Here is a 16,821-nt window from a genome sequence, read left to right on the forward strand (position 1 = left end):
ACATAGACAGCAGGTATGGAATGATTGTAAGGTGTAAATGTTTTCTGGCAGGTGTCAAGATAAAACTGGTACATAGACAGCAGGTATAGAATGATTGTATGTGTACATGTTTTTCTGGCAGGTGTCAAGATAAGGTGTACTGTTTTTTTTCTGGCAGGTGTCAAGACTGGTACATAGACAGCAGGAAAAATAAAAACAATTTCAGACTGAATCTAATTTATTGTTTATAGATTTTAAATCTTTCATGTACAATTCATCAACAAATCACAACTCTACTCCATAACATTAAATAACAGTTTTCTTCATCAAACTTATAAATAAAAATGTGTATTATATTAAAATTACCTATGCATTGAGTCCATTAAAGTTCAATATGAACAGGATTAAGAACTGAAATCACTCATCTTATTCAATAGTGTATATCTGACCAAAATTTTACTTTATAAGAGTTTAGATTCCAGCATCTATGCTAGACAAGGTTCTGGATCGTAACCTGTGGTAAGCAAATATAAGATTCTATAAACTAAACCAAATCAAAAGTGTAAACTTAAATCACAAATGGTCAGGATTTATTTTTTTCCAATTCAGAAATATATGCTTTTTTTAGGGTTTAGAGCATTTAATTCTACGTCTTTTCAGAATCTAGGTGGAGTTCAATATTGTAGCAGCTACATAGTGCTACGAAGTTTTGTGTCTACTGAACGAGTAGCTAGCCTAGCTGCTATCAATATCTATGTAGCAGCTACGCTAGCTACTCATTCTATAGTCGTGAATCTACGTAGCCTTATGTAGCAGCTACAATATTAAACACAACCCAGTTCTCATGCTAAGCAGTATAGTATTTTTTATTATTATTTTTGTATTAGTTTTAGACTTTCCTAAAATGCCTTGAAAAACTTGGCATAATTTTAATCTTTTTTTTTTGTCGGTGGTCTTCTGGTTGAATTTTCTATTAACAATCTAGATATAATTGAACTGATAATGAATAGTCTAATATTGAAGTTGATTTTAGTGGACATTTATAACTAGGTCATGACAAATTTCAACTGTTTTCTTTCAATTGCTATGGTAATAATCCTTACTGACAGTAACATATCTATTGGTACAATAGTTGCTGATGGTTCCTTTGGTTGTTGGAAATTTAGGTTCTACAGCATGAATTAAAAGATCAAAATCAACTTTATTTTGACTTGTTATAAGAGGTCAGCTCTATCAAGCAATAAACTGTCGTCTCGATAACCCTTATTTTGTTCTGCTAAAATACCTTTACAATATGAACCCCAATTTAAAGGTCACCTCTTTTCAAGGTCAGTTTTTTCTGGTCCAACTGATGACCTTTTTATACTTTTATACAGAATGACTTTATAACAATTATGCAAAAAATTCAATAAATGCTGAACACTTATCAATAATAACATATATCATATGGAGTACATGTAAAACAGGTAACCCAACAACATGGGATAACCATAACAAAATGTCTACAGGTTAAAATAGTCTTTAAACAAACGTTAAATTAGTATCTGTACAAAATGTCAAGGTCATAAATACCCAAGGTCAAGATTAGATTTGAACACACTATAAAAGGACTGCCATCTTAGTTTGTTTGCCGAAATTCTGCTACAGCTATTTCGAGTTTTATCAACAATTGGACTGTGATAAATTAATTATATAGTTCACTACTGAACCCATTACAGACATAGAGGATGAGTAAAATACAAAGGAGATTCAGCCTTTAGCCTCATCCCTATTAGGCCTCACCCCCTAAGGATTTATTAACCCTCTATGAATCTGAAGAGGGTCAGTAGCAGCCATATGACTTATAAAGTTACATTATTTTACCTATTTAATTTGTAAAATAAAATAAATGTAAACATAAATGGTCAAAGTCCAACATAATTGCTTGGCACTGTGTACTGTTGTTTTTGGAATGCTGTTCAACAGTGAATATATGTAAGCACAAACTTCATACTGTCATTTTGTTTCAATGCAAGATAAATACATTTAATTGCTATACATATACAATTATACACACATAATGTAAAACTGTGATAAAACAAAAATTTATGACACAAATTTAGGTTTTGCTTGAATGCTTTAGAATAACCTCCCCTGATCTATAATTTATAAAATCAGATAAATATAGATGATTTTCCCAATAATATAACTCCAACTCTACATCAAAATTTAACTCCCAACTGATTATGGCCGTATAAAAGAAAGTAAAAATAAAATAAGCACCAATATGGCACAACATACAAACTGGAGTATCCTGTAGAACCCATCACTTTTGTACTAAAATATGTACTTATCACATAATTATGGTAATGTTATTTACAAATGTGTTCTTACTTACAGGACTTATAATAAGCCCTCAAAGACAAAGTCACATTTATATCAAGCAGAGAATCTCTGTGAAGTGATATTGACATTGTGCTACTTTAATGACCTTTTGTGCTGTTTTGAAGTGCAGAGATTAATAAAATTAAGATGTAAAAAGCAGTTAGCTATGAATTTAATAAATGTTTGCTAAAAACTGGATTCTAAGAGAATTAACCCGAATAATTCAGTCGTTATATTCCGCTGATCTACGAAAGCTACATTAACGCCTGAACGTCTTCCTCGATAAAGACTGTCAACCGGAAAATTCACACCGCTATGCAATATGGGAATTTTGATTTAAGTTGGCAGCTAAAGAAGGAGGAGTTCAGGATGTTAATTGATGTTAAATGATGTAAACTGATGTTAATTGATGTTAATTAATTATTATCGGATTTGTGTTAATTGAACACACGTGTTTGGTAAGACAATTACAAGACAGTTGCGCAGACTCATTATCCTAATCGCCACCGATTGGCTCTCTCTCACAGAGAGCAGGCGACGCGGCCAATGATCATAAGGAGTTCAAGCCCTCGTGTGGGAGAAAATCGGACACGGAAAGGGCTTGAATTATTCGAGTTATAAGAGAATTTGCTCTTGTGAAAATAGAGATTTTTCAACAATAATTATCATTATTCAAAATGGACTCTTCATGATTTGCTTTGTAGAGAATTTTTTTATTTAGTATGGTATCTTTAAAATTCAACCACAGTCTGAGTCACAGCATTAAAATGAGATGTTGAAGTTTATGATATGGTCAAAATAAAGGAAACTGTAACTGCCTATCTGAATTAATTGCACATATAAATTGACCCAATTACACCAAAATAGTGTTAATTGCACATTTATTATAAGTATTTAACAGTTTGCAATTTTTTGGTAAAGTTAGATGAATTATACTGGAACTGGTTTGACTGTTGAAGACAAGATTTGTAGCTTTAACTTTTTTTGCATAATCTGAGGAATTTTCTGTGCACCTGTGCTCAATATTGTTTAAACAATCTCAGCTCTGCAAGATCACATTTAAAACAAACATTGACTTGTGAATGTATGCAAGTTGGAACAGAAATTTATTGGAGTTGACAACTTTAAATCTATAGGATGTGTGATGGACGTGAAAATCTCATTTAATGAGTAGCTTTATAAATTTACTACTTTAAATACATAACACAGAAAACATTTCATATTTAGTACAAACTGCTATTCAGTTTTATGTCTATGGTACAACCAGTTCATGTGGTAACTCCTAAATATATAAAATATCAAGCTATATGCACCAATAGATAAACAACAACAATAATATTTACTTATAACAATGAAGGCAAAACTTGCAGTTTGCATAGGATATACAAAGAACACAATAAAAATGAGCATTTTTATCAACATAAACATGGAAGTGAAGGCTGTATTGTTGTCATGGCAACTGATGAAGTTTGATTATCACATGCCGACATAGAAACTTGCACATTTTGTGTTTCTATTCTATCATCACCATGGGAACTGTCTTCTGTTGTCACAGGAAGAGCAACAGAAACAGCTGTAACCATGGTAACATTGTCTTCATTACCACATAATGTATTATCAGAAGTCCTATTTTTTGTTATCACATATTTTTCTTCTAAACTACTGGAAGATCTGTTGTTGCTATAGTTACAATAATCGGTTTCATTTGAATTTTCATCCTGGTCTGAGAATGGAGTTTTGATGAATGATGGTAAGTCAATTGAAAGTATGGATCTGTCAGTTATAATCTCTTCAGGAGATGTGTTGTCTTTCGTGGTTATGTCTTTTAATTTTGTCAATTTTGTATTACAAACACCTTCTGTCGAATCTATCAAAATGTTAGAACCATTAGAAATATTTACTGCTGTACTTTTCTCTGTAATGTTACAACACTGTTTATCTAAAATCTCATTTGTTCCCTTGTCTAAGATTGGACAACTTGTCCTAGAATCTACACCTGCATTTAAACTTATCATTTCATTCACAGTCTCAACTGAGTTATCTCCCTTTGAAATACTTAATTCATTTCCTTCTGAAGAATTGTTTCCCTTTGAAAAACATAATTCATTTCCTTCTGAAGAATTATCTCCCTTCACATCACTATATTCACGAGTTTCTATTAGCGGTTCGATTGTCTGTTTGATCAATCCTGATATTAATGTTGTTGTTTTATCTGAAATATAAAATACTATGTAGAGTTTAATGATATGGTCTTTCTTTCAGAGAAAGCTTTTTGGAAACTTGTGAAATATATTGAAATTTTGACACTATGTTCTTGAATTTGGTTTGAACGAAATTTCATTAATTTGACACTATAAATGGAACTTTATAAACTAAATAATATTATCGGGAAATTGCAGAAGTTATTTTTTTTTCTAGAATACCTTCCCAAAAAAATCAATTAGTTATAAACAAGCGAAACTGTGAGCTACTGCTCACTAATGAAATCCTCATCCAAATACTTGACAGTGAACAGGAAGTTGTTAATTTATATAAACCCTGAAAACAAGTTTCAGAAATCCTGGTAATGCAGTTCTTGAAAAAATATGAGGAAAATTTTCAACTTGGATGTCATGTGTAAAAAAATGTAAGTGTTCTGAAAGCAGGAAGTTATTGAGTGATGAATTTGAAAACGCATCACAATGTATAGCCAACTCATATAAATTCTGTAACTCAATTTCAGAAATCCTTGTAATGTAGTTCAAGATGAGACAAAAATATTCATGGGAAGGACAGACTGAGGGTTGATGGCCCTGCCAGACTGACTGACAGACAGACAGAGTAAATACCCACTTTTTTGAAGAGGGGTTATAATAAACCTAATGTGATTTCAGCTAATCAATGAATTCCACTTAGCAATCTTCTTACATGGAACATATGAGTAAGCAACATGTTTTTTGTGAAATGTCCCAAATTTAACAGATTTTTAGTGGTTTTCTTACCAATTTTTGGAGCATCTTTGACAGGCTGTAGATGTGTAATGGAGTGTTTTCTAGCTTTTCTTTTCCTACTCCCAACAACTGGAACACCATCATCGGTTGGCTTGGCTTTAATGTGTGGCGGAACTATCAGTTTTACCTCTAGAAAATTTTCTACAAAACAGAAAGATTTTATTTTCAAACATGGAGGGAGTTGATTAAAAGTATTTTCCATCACTTATTTATTAACTGTAATAACAGCAGATATGACTTTTATACTTCTGCAACTCTTCTTTTCTTTTACTGTACGGTATATGATACCTTTTATTTTGAAATTCCATGGTTTTATTTTTGTGCTCTACTAGATTTTCAAAAGATTTTTTGTGTTTACCCGAGGACATTACAGGGACTAAAGTTTGATAAACATTTTTTAACCAATTGTCACTCCTCCCTTATATGATCTTGATTTCTTTACTGTTTAGTCAACAGCTCTTAACAAAAAATGTTTTAGCTTTCAATATTGTGCAACTATATTTTGTCTTATTTTGATGTGAGCGTCACTGATGAGTCTTATGTAGACGAAAAGCGTGTCTGGTGTGTTAAATTATAAGGCTGGTACCTTTGATAACTTTTTATAAATCTTATTGTTCTTTGCTCATAATTTCGGTACACTTGATATGTTTCATTGTGAAAAAATTGGCAATCTTAACTTTCTACTTATTTAGAAGACAAACAGACTATACCTGGTGATGATGATACATCCATCGCTTGGTTACCAGAATCACTCTCAGACAAACATTTCCCAACATTTCTCTTTGGTTTCACCACTTTCTCTAATGAACATGCAGGCAAAGTCTTAATATGGGCTTCCAAGTCAAAATCACTGGAAAATAATAATATAGTACAGCAAAAATATATGAAATTCAATAAAATTAACTTTTAACAAAACTTTGAATTTTTGAAATGCTAAGGCTTTTCTACCTCAGGAATAGATTTCCTTAGCTGTATTAGGCAAAACTTTTAGGAATTATTGGTCCTCAATGCTCTTAAACTTTACTTTATTTGGCCTTTTTTACATTTTTTTATTCGAGCGTCACTGATGAGTCTTTTGTAGCTGAAACTAAGTCTGGCGTTAATTTAATATTTCAATCCTGGTATCTATAATGAGTTTGGATAGTAGACACATTGACGATTATACCACATCTCCTTATTCTATATAAGGAAAGAAAACTATGATCTATCATACCCTGTTCTGTATCTACTAGACTCATCATAAAATGTACGATTTTTCTCTGATTCTGACATGGTTCTTTTGCGTATTTGTCTGGGGTAAACTGACAACACTTCATCTCCTATGTCTTCTGCTCGCTTGTTCAGGAAAGATTCTTTAAAGCTACAATTACATAGATTAATTATTTAAGTGTCTCCTTAAAAGAAAAATGTTGGGTTTAATTTAATAGTATGATTTTGTTTATTTGCAAACAGGCGGAACACCCTTGGAAAAGTGTCTATCAGGTTATATATTATCAACTAAAAGTTCAATCTTCTCTTTTTACAACAAATTCAATTTCAGAAATCAGAGGCCATGAATTCTTTACTTTCTTATTTGTAGATTGAAACAAAATTTCTATTCAAAGACATAACACTCAAGTTATGCAAGTAGGAATTTGATTTGGTCCACCAGAACTTAGTTTGAAAAAGATTAGGTTTAGCAGATTTTTGCATGATAAATGAAATCTGGTTTGGTCCATGGACTCTTGCTAGAAGCATGGAAGTAATATTGAAAGGTTAAATATTACTTTCATGCCCAAAGTAAGTAATCTGGTTTTATTCCATTTAATAATATGAATCATATCTGAATAAAATTCGAAGAATTTTTAAGGCATTTGAGTGATCAAAATGTTAGCAACTGTGTGTTTGACCATTTAAAACATGTTTATTCCAAATGTCAATTAATTCCAGTCATTCTATTACTTTTATCAATTCTTGCTGTGCCTTCTAAACTCACCTTATGCTCCTGACGTTAGCTTCAGTTTTCATGGCTGCAATCCTGGCTTTTGATGGCTGTATAATCCCTTCATTTATCAGCTCTTGGTATCTCTGTCCTCTATTCCTCCGACGAGACTTTCTGGTGGGTTGATAGTCATCCCCATTGGTTGGACTGGTTGATTTTGTATCATCACCATTTTCATTAAAATGATCAGTTTCCATTTTAATTCTTTTCTCTTGATGTTTGTACAATTCTGCACAGCTTTCAGAATAGCATCTTTTTCTCTTAAACTCCTTAACATCAAAACTATCTCCACAATTTTCGTTTCCACTTACAACTTTTGGTCTGCCTTCTTTCTTCAAACAGAAGTCTTTCAATTTCTGTTTAGCTTCAGACACTGTATTTGTAATTGGTTCTTGCATTGGTGTTACTGACTGTCCCTCTATGTTAGCTGCATCACGAGCTGCAGCCTTACGAGTAAATTCAAGAAGGTTTTTAACAGCAATACTAGTGTGATAGGATTTCCTTCCTTGTAAGGGAGGTAACAAGAATGGTTTATTAGATGAATCAATGGTTTCATTTTCTCCTTTTTTAGGAGATTTTTTAGCAGCAGATTTTTTGTTTTGTCCAATATTTTTGATGGTAGACAAATAAAGTTTATCGATTATATGATCCATGACAATTTTTCCGCAAGAATATATGGCATCATCATCTGGATCATCTGGGTTCTCTTCTTGCTGATCTGGGTTAGTTAGATGCTCTGATGAACATGCTTCTTGTTTTACTTGCACTGGGTTAGGTGTGGTATCTATAAGAATGAAAGAAAAAATAAAAGCCTGATAAACTACTCAATTTCACAATGAAGGTGATATTAAAAAGTATTCATTTCATAATTGCTCAATTTGGTGACAAGTCTATCATAAATAAGAAAAGATGGGTTTATATTTTTGTACAGAATTCTTAAACTTTGGACAATATATCAAAAATAAAATTCAATTACCTTTTTTGTAATATTAGCATAAACAAAGTCAGCCAGTGAGAACTTTGTGCAACCTGATCTAATTGAACAAGAATAATTTCCTGAGACAATGCTGTGATGGTTTTTCCTATGAAACTTAAAAAAAATGCCATGTAATTTCAGCCTTTAAGTAATATATGAAAATTGGCATTTTAAAATCAAAGATATCAAAACTAAATAAGGATTTTTTACAAAAGGCTTCACACAAATATAATTCTTGCTTTCAAATTTACTAGGTAGTTTCAGAGAAGATCAAATATTGTGTAAAACATCAGTATAATGGATACAAAAGAGATGCAAAAAGCTCATAAAAACTAAAGTAGAGGTCCTTATAACCATGTGTTGGCGGATAGGTTTGGTTTGGTGAGCTTAAAATGAACTATGAATTTTTGTAACTACATTTAACTTGTCAACATTACACTGATAGTACACTGATAACCTTTTCTTTATTGTAAAAAGCATTAAATAAGCATAAAATATCTAAAATATTCAACAAACTTGTAGTTTCTGTATATATACCTTTTTCTTCTGGTTTTATATTAACTTCATCAATCACCAACTTCCTCTCCTCTTCAAGAGCAAAATCCTAAAATATACATGCGTTAAACATTTTAAATGATTCAAATTATTCCTAGTGAACTTTTGTCAAAAACCACAATAAGTCAGTAGATTTATGTTTTTTTTCTTCAAACTTCTTTTTTGTAAACTTCAAATTTTTTTAATCACTTACAGTAACTACGGACTTTTTACCTCAGGATTAGAATACCTTAGCTGTATTTGGCAACTTTTAGGAATTTTAGGTCCTCAATGCTCTCAATTTTATATTTTATTTGGCCTTTTAAGGTGGTAACCAACACTTTAACTAAAATTAATTTGGCTCATTTAATTTTCTTAAAATTTTGAAAAGTATTTACTTTGACCCTTTGACAAAAATATTCAAAATTTCAAAAAATTTGTTCCAACTGTTTTATCAGAAAAATTACACCGGTTATATAGAAGTTTGACAAAAACTTTTTTTGATCTCTGAAAAGCTTAATTTTCCCTTATCAACACAACGTAATTAAAACATTTAGCTGATTTTACAGCGTTATCTCCCTGTAGTGTTAGGTACCACCTTCAACATTCTTGATTCAACCCTCACTGATGAGTCTTTTGTAGACGAAATGCACGTCTGGCGTATATATAAAATTTGAATCCAGATATCTATTGATGAGTTTATTTGTAGCTAACTACTATATTTGAGCATGTATAATCCATATTTTTTTCCAAACTCAAAATATGCAAATTGACAGACTGGAGTGAGATCAGTCCAAATAATTATGACGTTTTGATGAGCTCTTTTAATTTTTTTTCATTGAAGCCGTCCTAATGCTAAAGCTATATTTGTTTAAGACTTAAGAGAGAAAATTTTGAGTGGAACTTTGAGACCAAATTTTGGCATTTAATCTTCAATGATGGTTGGAAAAAAAAACATTGCCTGTTTAGAAATGCAAAATATTTCCAGAAAAATCCAATAGAAAAGACAATATAAGATACGATTCCATTGGTGGTGCGCAAATATTTAATTTCAAATATTGATTTCAAAACATTTCCAAGATTTTTAATTATACATCACTTCCAGAGAATACAAAATATCAAACTCAGTAAGATTTAATGGACTGGAATTACCATAATTTTCAATTCTATTCTGCCAAATTTTACCAAGTTTTGTATTTTGAAATTTCATACTTTTAATTTACCTGTTGAGAATTCCATGATTGAAAGGGAGATATGCCTGTCAACAAGGGGAGGATAACTGGTTTAGTATTTTGCTCAACATTCTTGGCTGCAATAAATTGATTACTTTTCACTTGGATACCTTCCATTAACATACTTAATCCTCCCATGTTTGATGGATCTGTAAGAAAAAGAAGTTTTTCATAATACAATAAATGGAGAATGTATCCATTAAATGATATCCTCCTAGTGTTGACCGCTATAAAGGGAAATAACTTGAGAACTGTAAAACCACCCAAATTTGATCTTCAGCTGTGTTTTATGGAAATATACGCACAGTCTATTAGTTTTATAACATTCGATTGAGGCAAACTTAAGATAGAGAACAGTAGGAAAACTTCAGCAATTAAAAAGGGGTGTTACTCAGGTACAGTTAAAGTGACACCACACAAATCCAAACTTGATTGGTGTTTTGTGGTAATAAGCTTGATGTGCAAGTTTTATAACATTTGATCAAGGGAAACTAAAGTCAAAGAAAGGAAATCAATTTCGGAAATATATGCACAGACTGACAAAACGAATACATTCATACCAGAACTCTACTTAAAATTATCATATACACATTCTTATATTTAACATGTTTAAAGTTTATTCAAACAAAATGTTCATTACTATTTTGAATGTTAATATTTAAATCAGATAAAATGAATCTGGATGTCAAAAGACATGAAAAATATGACCTTTCTGAAAGAAGTAACACAGTTTTTGGGTATATTTTACCAAATCTAAAGTAGTTTTATTCTAGTTGTCTACTATAAAATTACCAGCAAGTTTCCCTGGTACAATAGGACCATCATCTGGAACAAATGTACTAACAGAAGGTACTCTCTCATTGGTTGGTTTATTTGATGATTTGTTAGTTTGTAACTGTGTCATCCTCTCTGGATTATGCCATTTGTAGTCAGGATTAGCCTTCATGAAGGCATCTTTATACTGTCAACAGATAGAAATTGAACATGATAAAATTGAGAAAGGAAATGGTGAATATGTCAAAGTGACAACCACCCGACCATAGAGCAGACAACAGCCGAAGGCAACCGTGAATTCCTGCACCCGTAGGCGTCCTTCAGCTTGCCCCTAAAAATATGCATAATAGTACAGTGATAATGAACGTCATACTAAACTCCGAATAATACACAAGAAACTAAAATTTAAAATCATACAAGACTAACAAAGGCCAGAAGCTCCTGACTTGGGACAGGCGCAAAATTGCATTGGGGTTAAACATGTTTATGAGATCTCAACCCTCCCCCTATACCTCTAGCCAATGTAGAAAAGTAAAAGCATAACAATACGCACATTAAAATTCAGTTCAAGAGAAGTCCGAGTCCAATGTCAAAAGATGTAACAAAAGAAAATAAATAAAATGACAAATAATACATAAATAACAACAGACTACTAGCAGTTAACTGACATGCCAGCTCAAGACCTCAATTAAACTGATTGAAAGATTATGTCTTCATCATATGAATATCAGGCACAATCCCTCCCGAATGAATTCACATAACAATTCTGAAAAGTCTCAACCTTTTCAATTTACATTTTGTGTACCAATATTTTTTTTTATAATTTATTAATATAGATATACTGATATTCTAATTAGAAAATATGGTAGTTTTTTTTAGTTTTAAATAGTTGTCATTTATACTGTATTTTCCGACAATGAAAACCTTGGAATCTGCTGCATTAGTTTTAAGTCAGGAACCTGTTGTTCAGTGGTTGTCATTTATTGAGGTGGTTCATGAGTGTTTCTACTTTTTCGTTTTTATAAACCATTGGTTTTCCTTTTGGATTGTTTGACTTTAGTCATTGTAGGGCCTTTTATAGCTTGTTGTTTGGGTAGACAAGGCTCGTTGTGGAAGGCCATACTTTGACCAATAACTTTTAACACATTGTGACTTGGATGGAAAGTTTCTCAATGGCAATCATACCACATCTTCTCATTTCTATTCAGTGCTTGTTTTTAATAAATTCACCTGTTTTGCAAGGTCAAAATACTTGAGTTTTTACTCATCACGAATGTTTGTGATTACTAAACTCACCTGCTTTGCAAGGTCAGTATATTTGTTTTTTTCCTCGTCACCAATATTTGCCCACAGATCTCCTAAGATACGAGTCACACTTCGGTTGTCAAGGTGAGGATTTCTCTCCCTTACAATACTTCTATGTCGTTTACAGAAAATCAAAAAGGCATTCATTGGACGACGTACATCTTTCTTGTCCAAATCAGGATCTGCATCCATAATTAATTGAAATTTCTTCTGTTATCTGAAAATGAAACAACTCAATACATTCATAGCTCATACTTAAACAAGTCTATGCCTATTTTGATTTTTGAATGCAAAAAATATTTATATGTTTGTGTGTTTAAATCAACTTGATTTGGTCAGATCAGTTTCTGCTTCAGCTAGTTCAATCACCAACAAAAGTAACCAATTATAACTTTATCTACATCTATGCAATCACAGTGTTTTCAGTTATTGAATTGAGTATTAGATACCACTGAGATTGTATGTAACAATAATTTAATTTTGGAAGTAACACGTCTTCTGATTGGCTGACGTAATTTTGTTATAAGCCCATAGACATAATTTAGTTCATCTAACTGTGACGTCATCAACATTTTTTCGTGGTTTTCTACGGTTTGAAATGGAATTTAAAATTAAACTATAAGAAATGACTGCATGAAGAAATAACATAAAAATTTGGCGCACACTGAATAACGTGTGTAGCAGGTTATTTAACAGTGTGCACCACATTGTTTTATGTTATTTCGAATAGACAGAAAAAATATTACAGTCATTCCTTAAATAGAACATTGATATTTCAGTTTTAAAGGTTAAATCTATTATCAATATACAACTTTGATAAAATTCTCTGATTTCAAGTTTATTATTTTTATTTTGACAGATGCTGAGGTTCATTTATATATGAGCTAAAACTTGTAATCTTATCTGTGTGCTGAATATCTAAGTTGGAGCCCATAGCCTTTGAAATGACCCACAGGCACTAGTTAGTTTTTGATTGATTCTCGCTATAGCATTCTCAAATGTTTTTCAATAACTGACTTTTCATCAACTCTTTTGGTTCAGTTCAATCAACTGACTTTTCATCAACTCTTTTGGTTCAGTTCAATGTATTTTGTGTACAAAAAGGTTGATTTCAACAGAATTTTAAAAAAAACAGTACAAATTAATACATTGTACCATCCAAATTCTTTCAACCATTTTAAAGGGGAAATCATTAATTGTGTGTTTCTCAATGATAATAGTGAATTAGCTCTTAAAGTGTCCCTAAATAAAAGTACATGTAGTTTACCCACCGGGGGCACCCCACCACCCCTTTTTTCCCAAAGTATGAAAGAAACAATTTAAGCAAGCCCTAGGCCATTAAATGTTATGTCCACTATTTAATGATGAAAAGTGTTTAAACAAGGAATTATTTGGATCTGGAATAAGTTTCGAAATCTGGATGAAAACTTAGCCAACAAAATAGTGTTATCCATGGGAGCATGGCTAACAGGTCAGTTAGTTTGTATGGAAATGATAGTGAAAGTAAAATTACTTCTGAAAAAGAGTGCATGGCTAACTCTATTTAGTTGGGTTAGTTTTCATCATACATTTCTAATCAATTTTCCAGATTAGATCAGTTCAAAATTATTCCTTGTTTTGAAGTTTATGCATCAGCATGTGATAAACTGCAATAGAATGAAATGGATTATTGTCATTGCATATTTTCTTATAAAGCTTCTACATTTACAGACCAAGTTAGCCTGTGAAGAGTACATAGTTTAATAAACAAAATGATGTTTCTAGATACAAATAAAAGATATACATGTATTTGGTAGTCACATGTGCTACATATTTTCTTGTTATGTTATTTGGACTTGAAAAAAAAATATACAAAGACCTATTACCTATCAAACCATAGTTGTGTTTACTATTAATTTTCATATTAACACATTTATGTAGTTTGAAAGAAGGGCCAATAATTCCACAGATAAAAAAAACTTTTTACAGCCCTTTCTATTTTTTCACCCTTGCAGAAGCCCCAATAATTGAACAACCAATCAAATTTCAATTTTATTACAGGTGTCTACTTTGATTTACAAACAGCTGATCCAAAAATAACACAATTTCAAACAAATGTCAAATGCACATCCACATTTTAATTCTGAGAAATAAATCCACTTTTAATAATTAGCATGGGCAAACTTAAAAAAAAATATTAGTAAGAGTCACATGCCTTTCAAAATTCCCTTGAAAACCATGCGCAGAAAAAGTTCGAATCTATGCGCACTCTCGTGTCAAAAATACCAAAACAAGCAAAAGAAAAAACAATTTTCTCGTTAATTTCAAAACACTGCGAACATTTTACTCAACTTTTCATTTCCCAATCAACTTTGTCAACTTGTCTGTAACCTCTAAAACTCCTGACACCTTAAATTTTATCAACACAGGCACATTTTGTACTCGGCATTTTAGGGTTGTGTTTACACGTGTCCTTTTTGGATATTCAAAATACACAAAATGTTTACTGAAAATTACTCTAAAGATTACAGTAAATCAGTATATAATGACAAAAATTAGCATTTTATTGTATAGAATTAAGTCGTTAGTGTGTAATATTCCTTCATTTTTATAATTTCGTTACCTCATAATTTATGAGTAACAATGGCAGCCGCTGACAGAAGTTTTGAAAAAGTCAGAAACCATGCGGGCAATATGTTTTTCCAATTTCTGACGTCCCTTTGCCGGATCATCTGATTCTTTTCATACCAGATCCTTTCTTCAGATTTATTTTATATTTTTTAACTCATGAAATATAGTATAATATCGCGTAATAACTTACCGGCCGTTCTTCATCAAGTAAACAGAGGTGCTTGGTCAAACTAGGTCAAGGTCTGCTGCTCTGACAAACATTGGTCGAACGTCGGCACTGCATAGGCCGGTACCGTTATGTTGGGGACAGAAAAGTTAAAGATGAACCATTCGTTTTTAAACAAAAAAAAGATGTATTTAAATTTAATCTGTAAAGGTTAGCGATGTTTGTAATCCTAATTTAACTGTCATTTCTATATTTAGAAATAAAACTACTAGGCTAATCATGAATAATATGGTGCGCCTTTTTTGTCATTTTGCAGAAATTATAACCTTCATCATGTCAATCATTAATTGGTATGATTTCAAAAAAATAACAGTTTTTTTTCAAATCGTGTCATATGACTTTATGGTAGTCTTAATACATTTTTCGACATGTAAAAATTGGCTTTTCAGTTCTTACTCGATTTTAATAGTAATAAAAAAAATATATAAATATTTCAATTCTCGACAGAAGCATATATGTGTACAGATCATTCTAACTTGTTGATCAGATCGTTTTATTATAATATATTTAATGTATAAATGACATGTTTATTTTGTTGACCCTTTTTTTTTAATTGAGTGCGGACGTCAACGAAGACACCAAGCACGTAGGTGAACAAATGTACGTCCTTACAGATATTTTTTTATTTTTGGGGAAAGGGGACTGACAATATCAATCTAACTAGATTTGTTAAAAAATTCAAAGTCCAAAACAGACTCACAAAAATTGTCTAAAAAAGAGAAAAATTAAGCAGGGAAGAACTTAAAGGTTCTACAGAGAACACTATTGAGTATTGTGTCGCTGAATTTTCACACTCTTTAAAAAGACAACAAATATCTAACAGTTTTATTTCTTTAATGCAATTAATAAAGATTAAGGATGGATAATTAAATAAGTAAAGCAAACATGCAAGAATATCCAAAGACCAGTTTTAATCAAGACATTTTGAATTTTTAACTCCCCGTCCAAACATGGACAAACTCAAACTTTTTGATTCTCAGTTAATTCAAATATATTCGTGCAAGCAAAAAAAACCTATTTTCCCGTCAAATTAAAGATAGTGTAATATCATAGGTAAGAGTTGCAGTTTGATTGTCATCTTTTGAAGTTCTATCGCCGGCATAATTGGTAATGGCTATATGACCACACTAAGCGTGCAGCAGAAAGTATTACATGCAAATTCTGGATACGTGGACGACCATTTGATAATATGGAAATGGAATGGGGGAGGGTTGAAAAAAAACTGATGTCATAAAAAATCTTTTCAAAAACATCTTAAAATAAATTTTAAGTCCCAAAAGGCAAATATTATGTGTACATTCCGGAAGACTACCAACTGACCAATGTGGGCATATTAGTTGAAATAAATTAAAAACTTGAATCGGTTTAGTATTTAGGTTTTCGAAAGGTTTATTGATTAGTTTAAAACCTGACTTCGATGTATCAGTATTTAAACAAATCAAAAGCTCTGGTGACTGTTTTTTAACGTTTTAAACCACACCAAGAGGTTGGTAGTTTTAGGAAGCTGAAATCAGCTTCGATGAAACATTTTCCTCCGATAAGTTTAAAATCTGCAAGGTAGATGAACAGCCAGTAATGAAAGTTTGGGAAATTTGGATCGTACCTATGATGGATATTTGGATACAATTTTTGCCTTTCGTCAGGTCGACAATGGACCAAAGGGACTTTTTGCAGGGTTCGGTAACAGTCAAGAGATAGTTGCATTCAAACCTATATGAGGCATCGCATTTCTAGTTCTCAGTCATTCCGACACAACTTCGTGTTTGCATATAGCCGTTTAGATCTGTTTAACACGACCTAACTGAAGTTGTCAACTTCTAGATGTAACGGTTAAGGTATGTGGAAGACTT

At 31.8% G+C, this 16,821-nt stretch overlaps 1 protein-coding gene across 1 annotated transcript; it reads right to left on the minus strand.

Annotated features, from left to right (window-relative positions):
* Window positions 1-199: 199 nt before the first annotated feature.
* Window positions 200-15,132, minus strand: LOC134722122 (uncharacterized). Its single transcript, XM_063585662.1, has 10 exons — window positions 14,936-15,132; window positions 12,127-12,352; window positions 10,849-11,017; window positions 10,048-10,205; window positions 8,828-8,894; window positions 7,309-8,098; window positions 6,547-6,693; window positions 6,044-6,183; window positions 5,325-5,474; window positions 200-4,555 (listed from the first exon to the last, which is right to left on the minus strand). The coding sequence occupies exons 2-10, from the start codon at window positions 12,325-12,327 to the stop codon at window positions 3,759-3,761; spliced, it is 2,619 nt and encodes an 872-aa protein (XP_063441732.1). The 5' UTR covers window positions 12,328-12,352; window positions 14,936-15,132; the 3' UTR covers window positions 200-3,758.
* Between the last annotated feature and the right edge of the window lie 1,689 nt (window positions 15,133-16,821).

The sequence above is a fragment of the Mytilus trossulus genome, chromosome 6 (genome assembly GCF_036588685.1).
Source record: "Mytilus trossulus isolate FHL-02 chromosome 6, PNRI_Mtr1.1.1.hap1, whole genome shotgun sequence".
NCBI classification, from domain to species: domain Eukaryota; kingdom Metazoa; phylum Mollusca; class Bivalvia; order Mytilida; family Mytilidae; genus Mytilus; species Mytilus trossulus.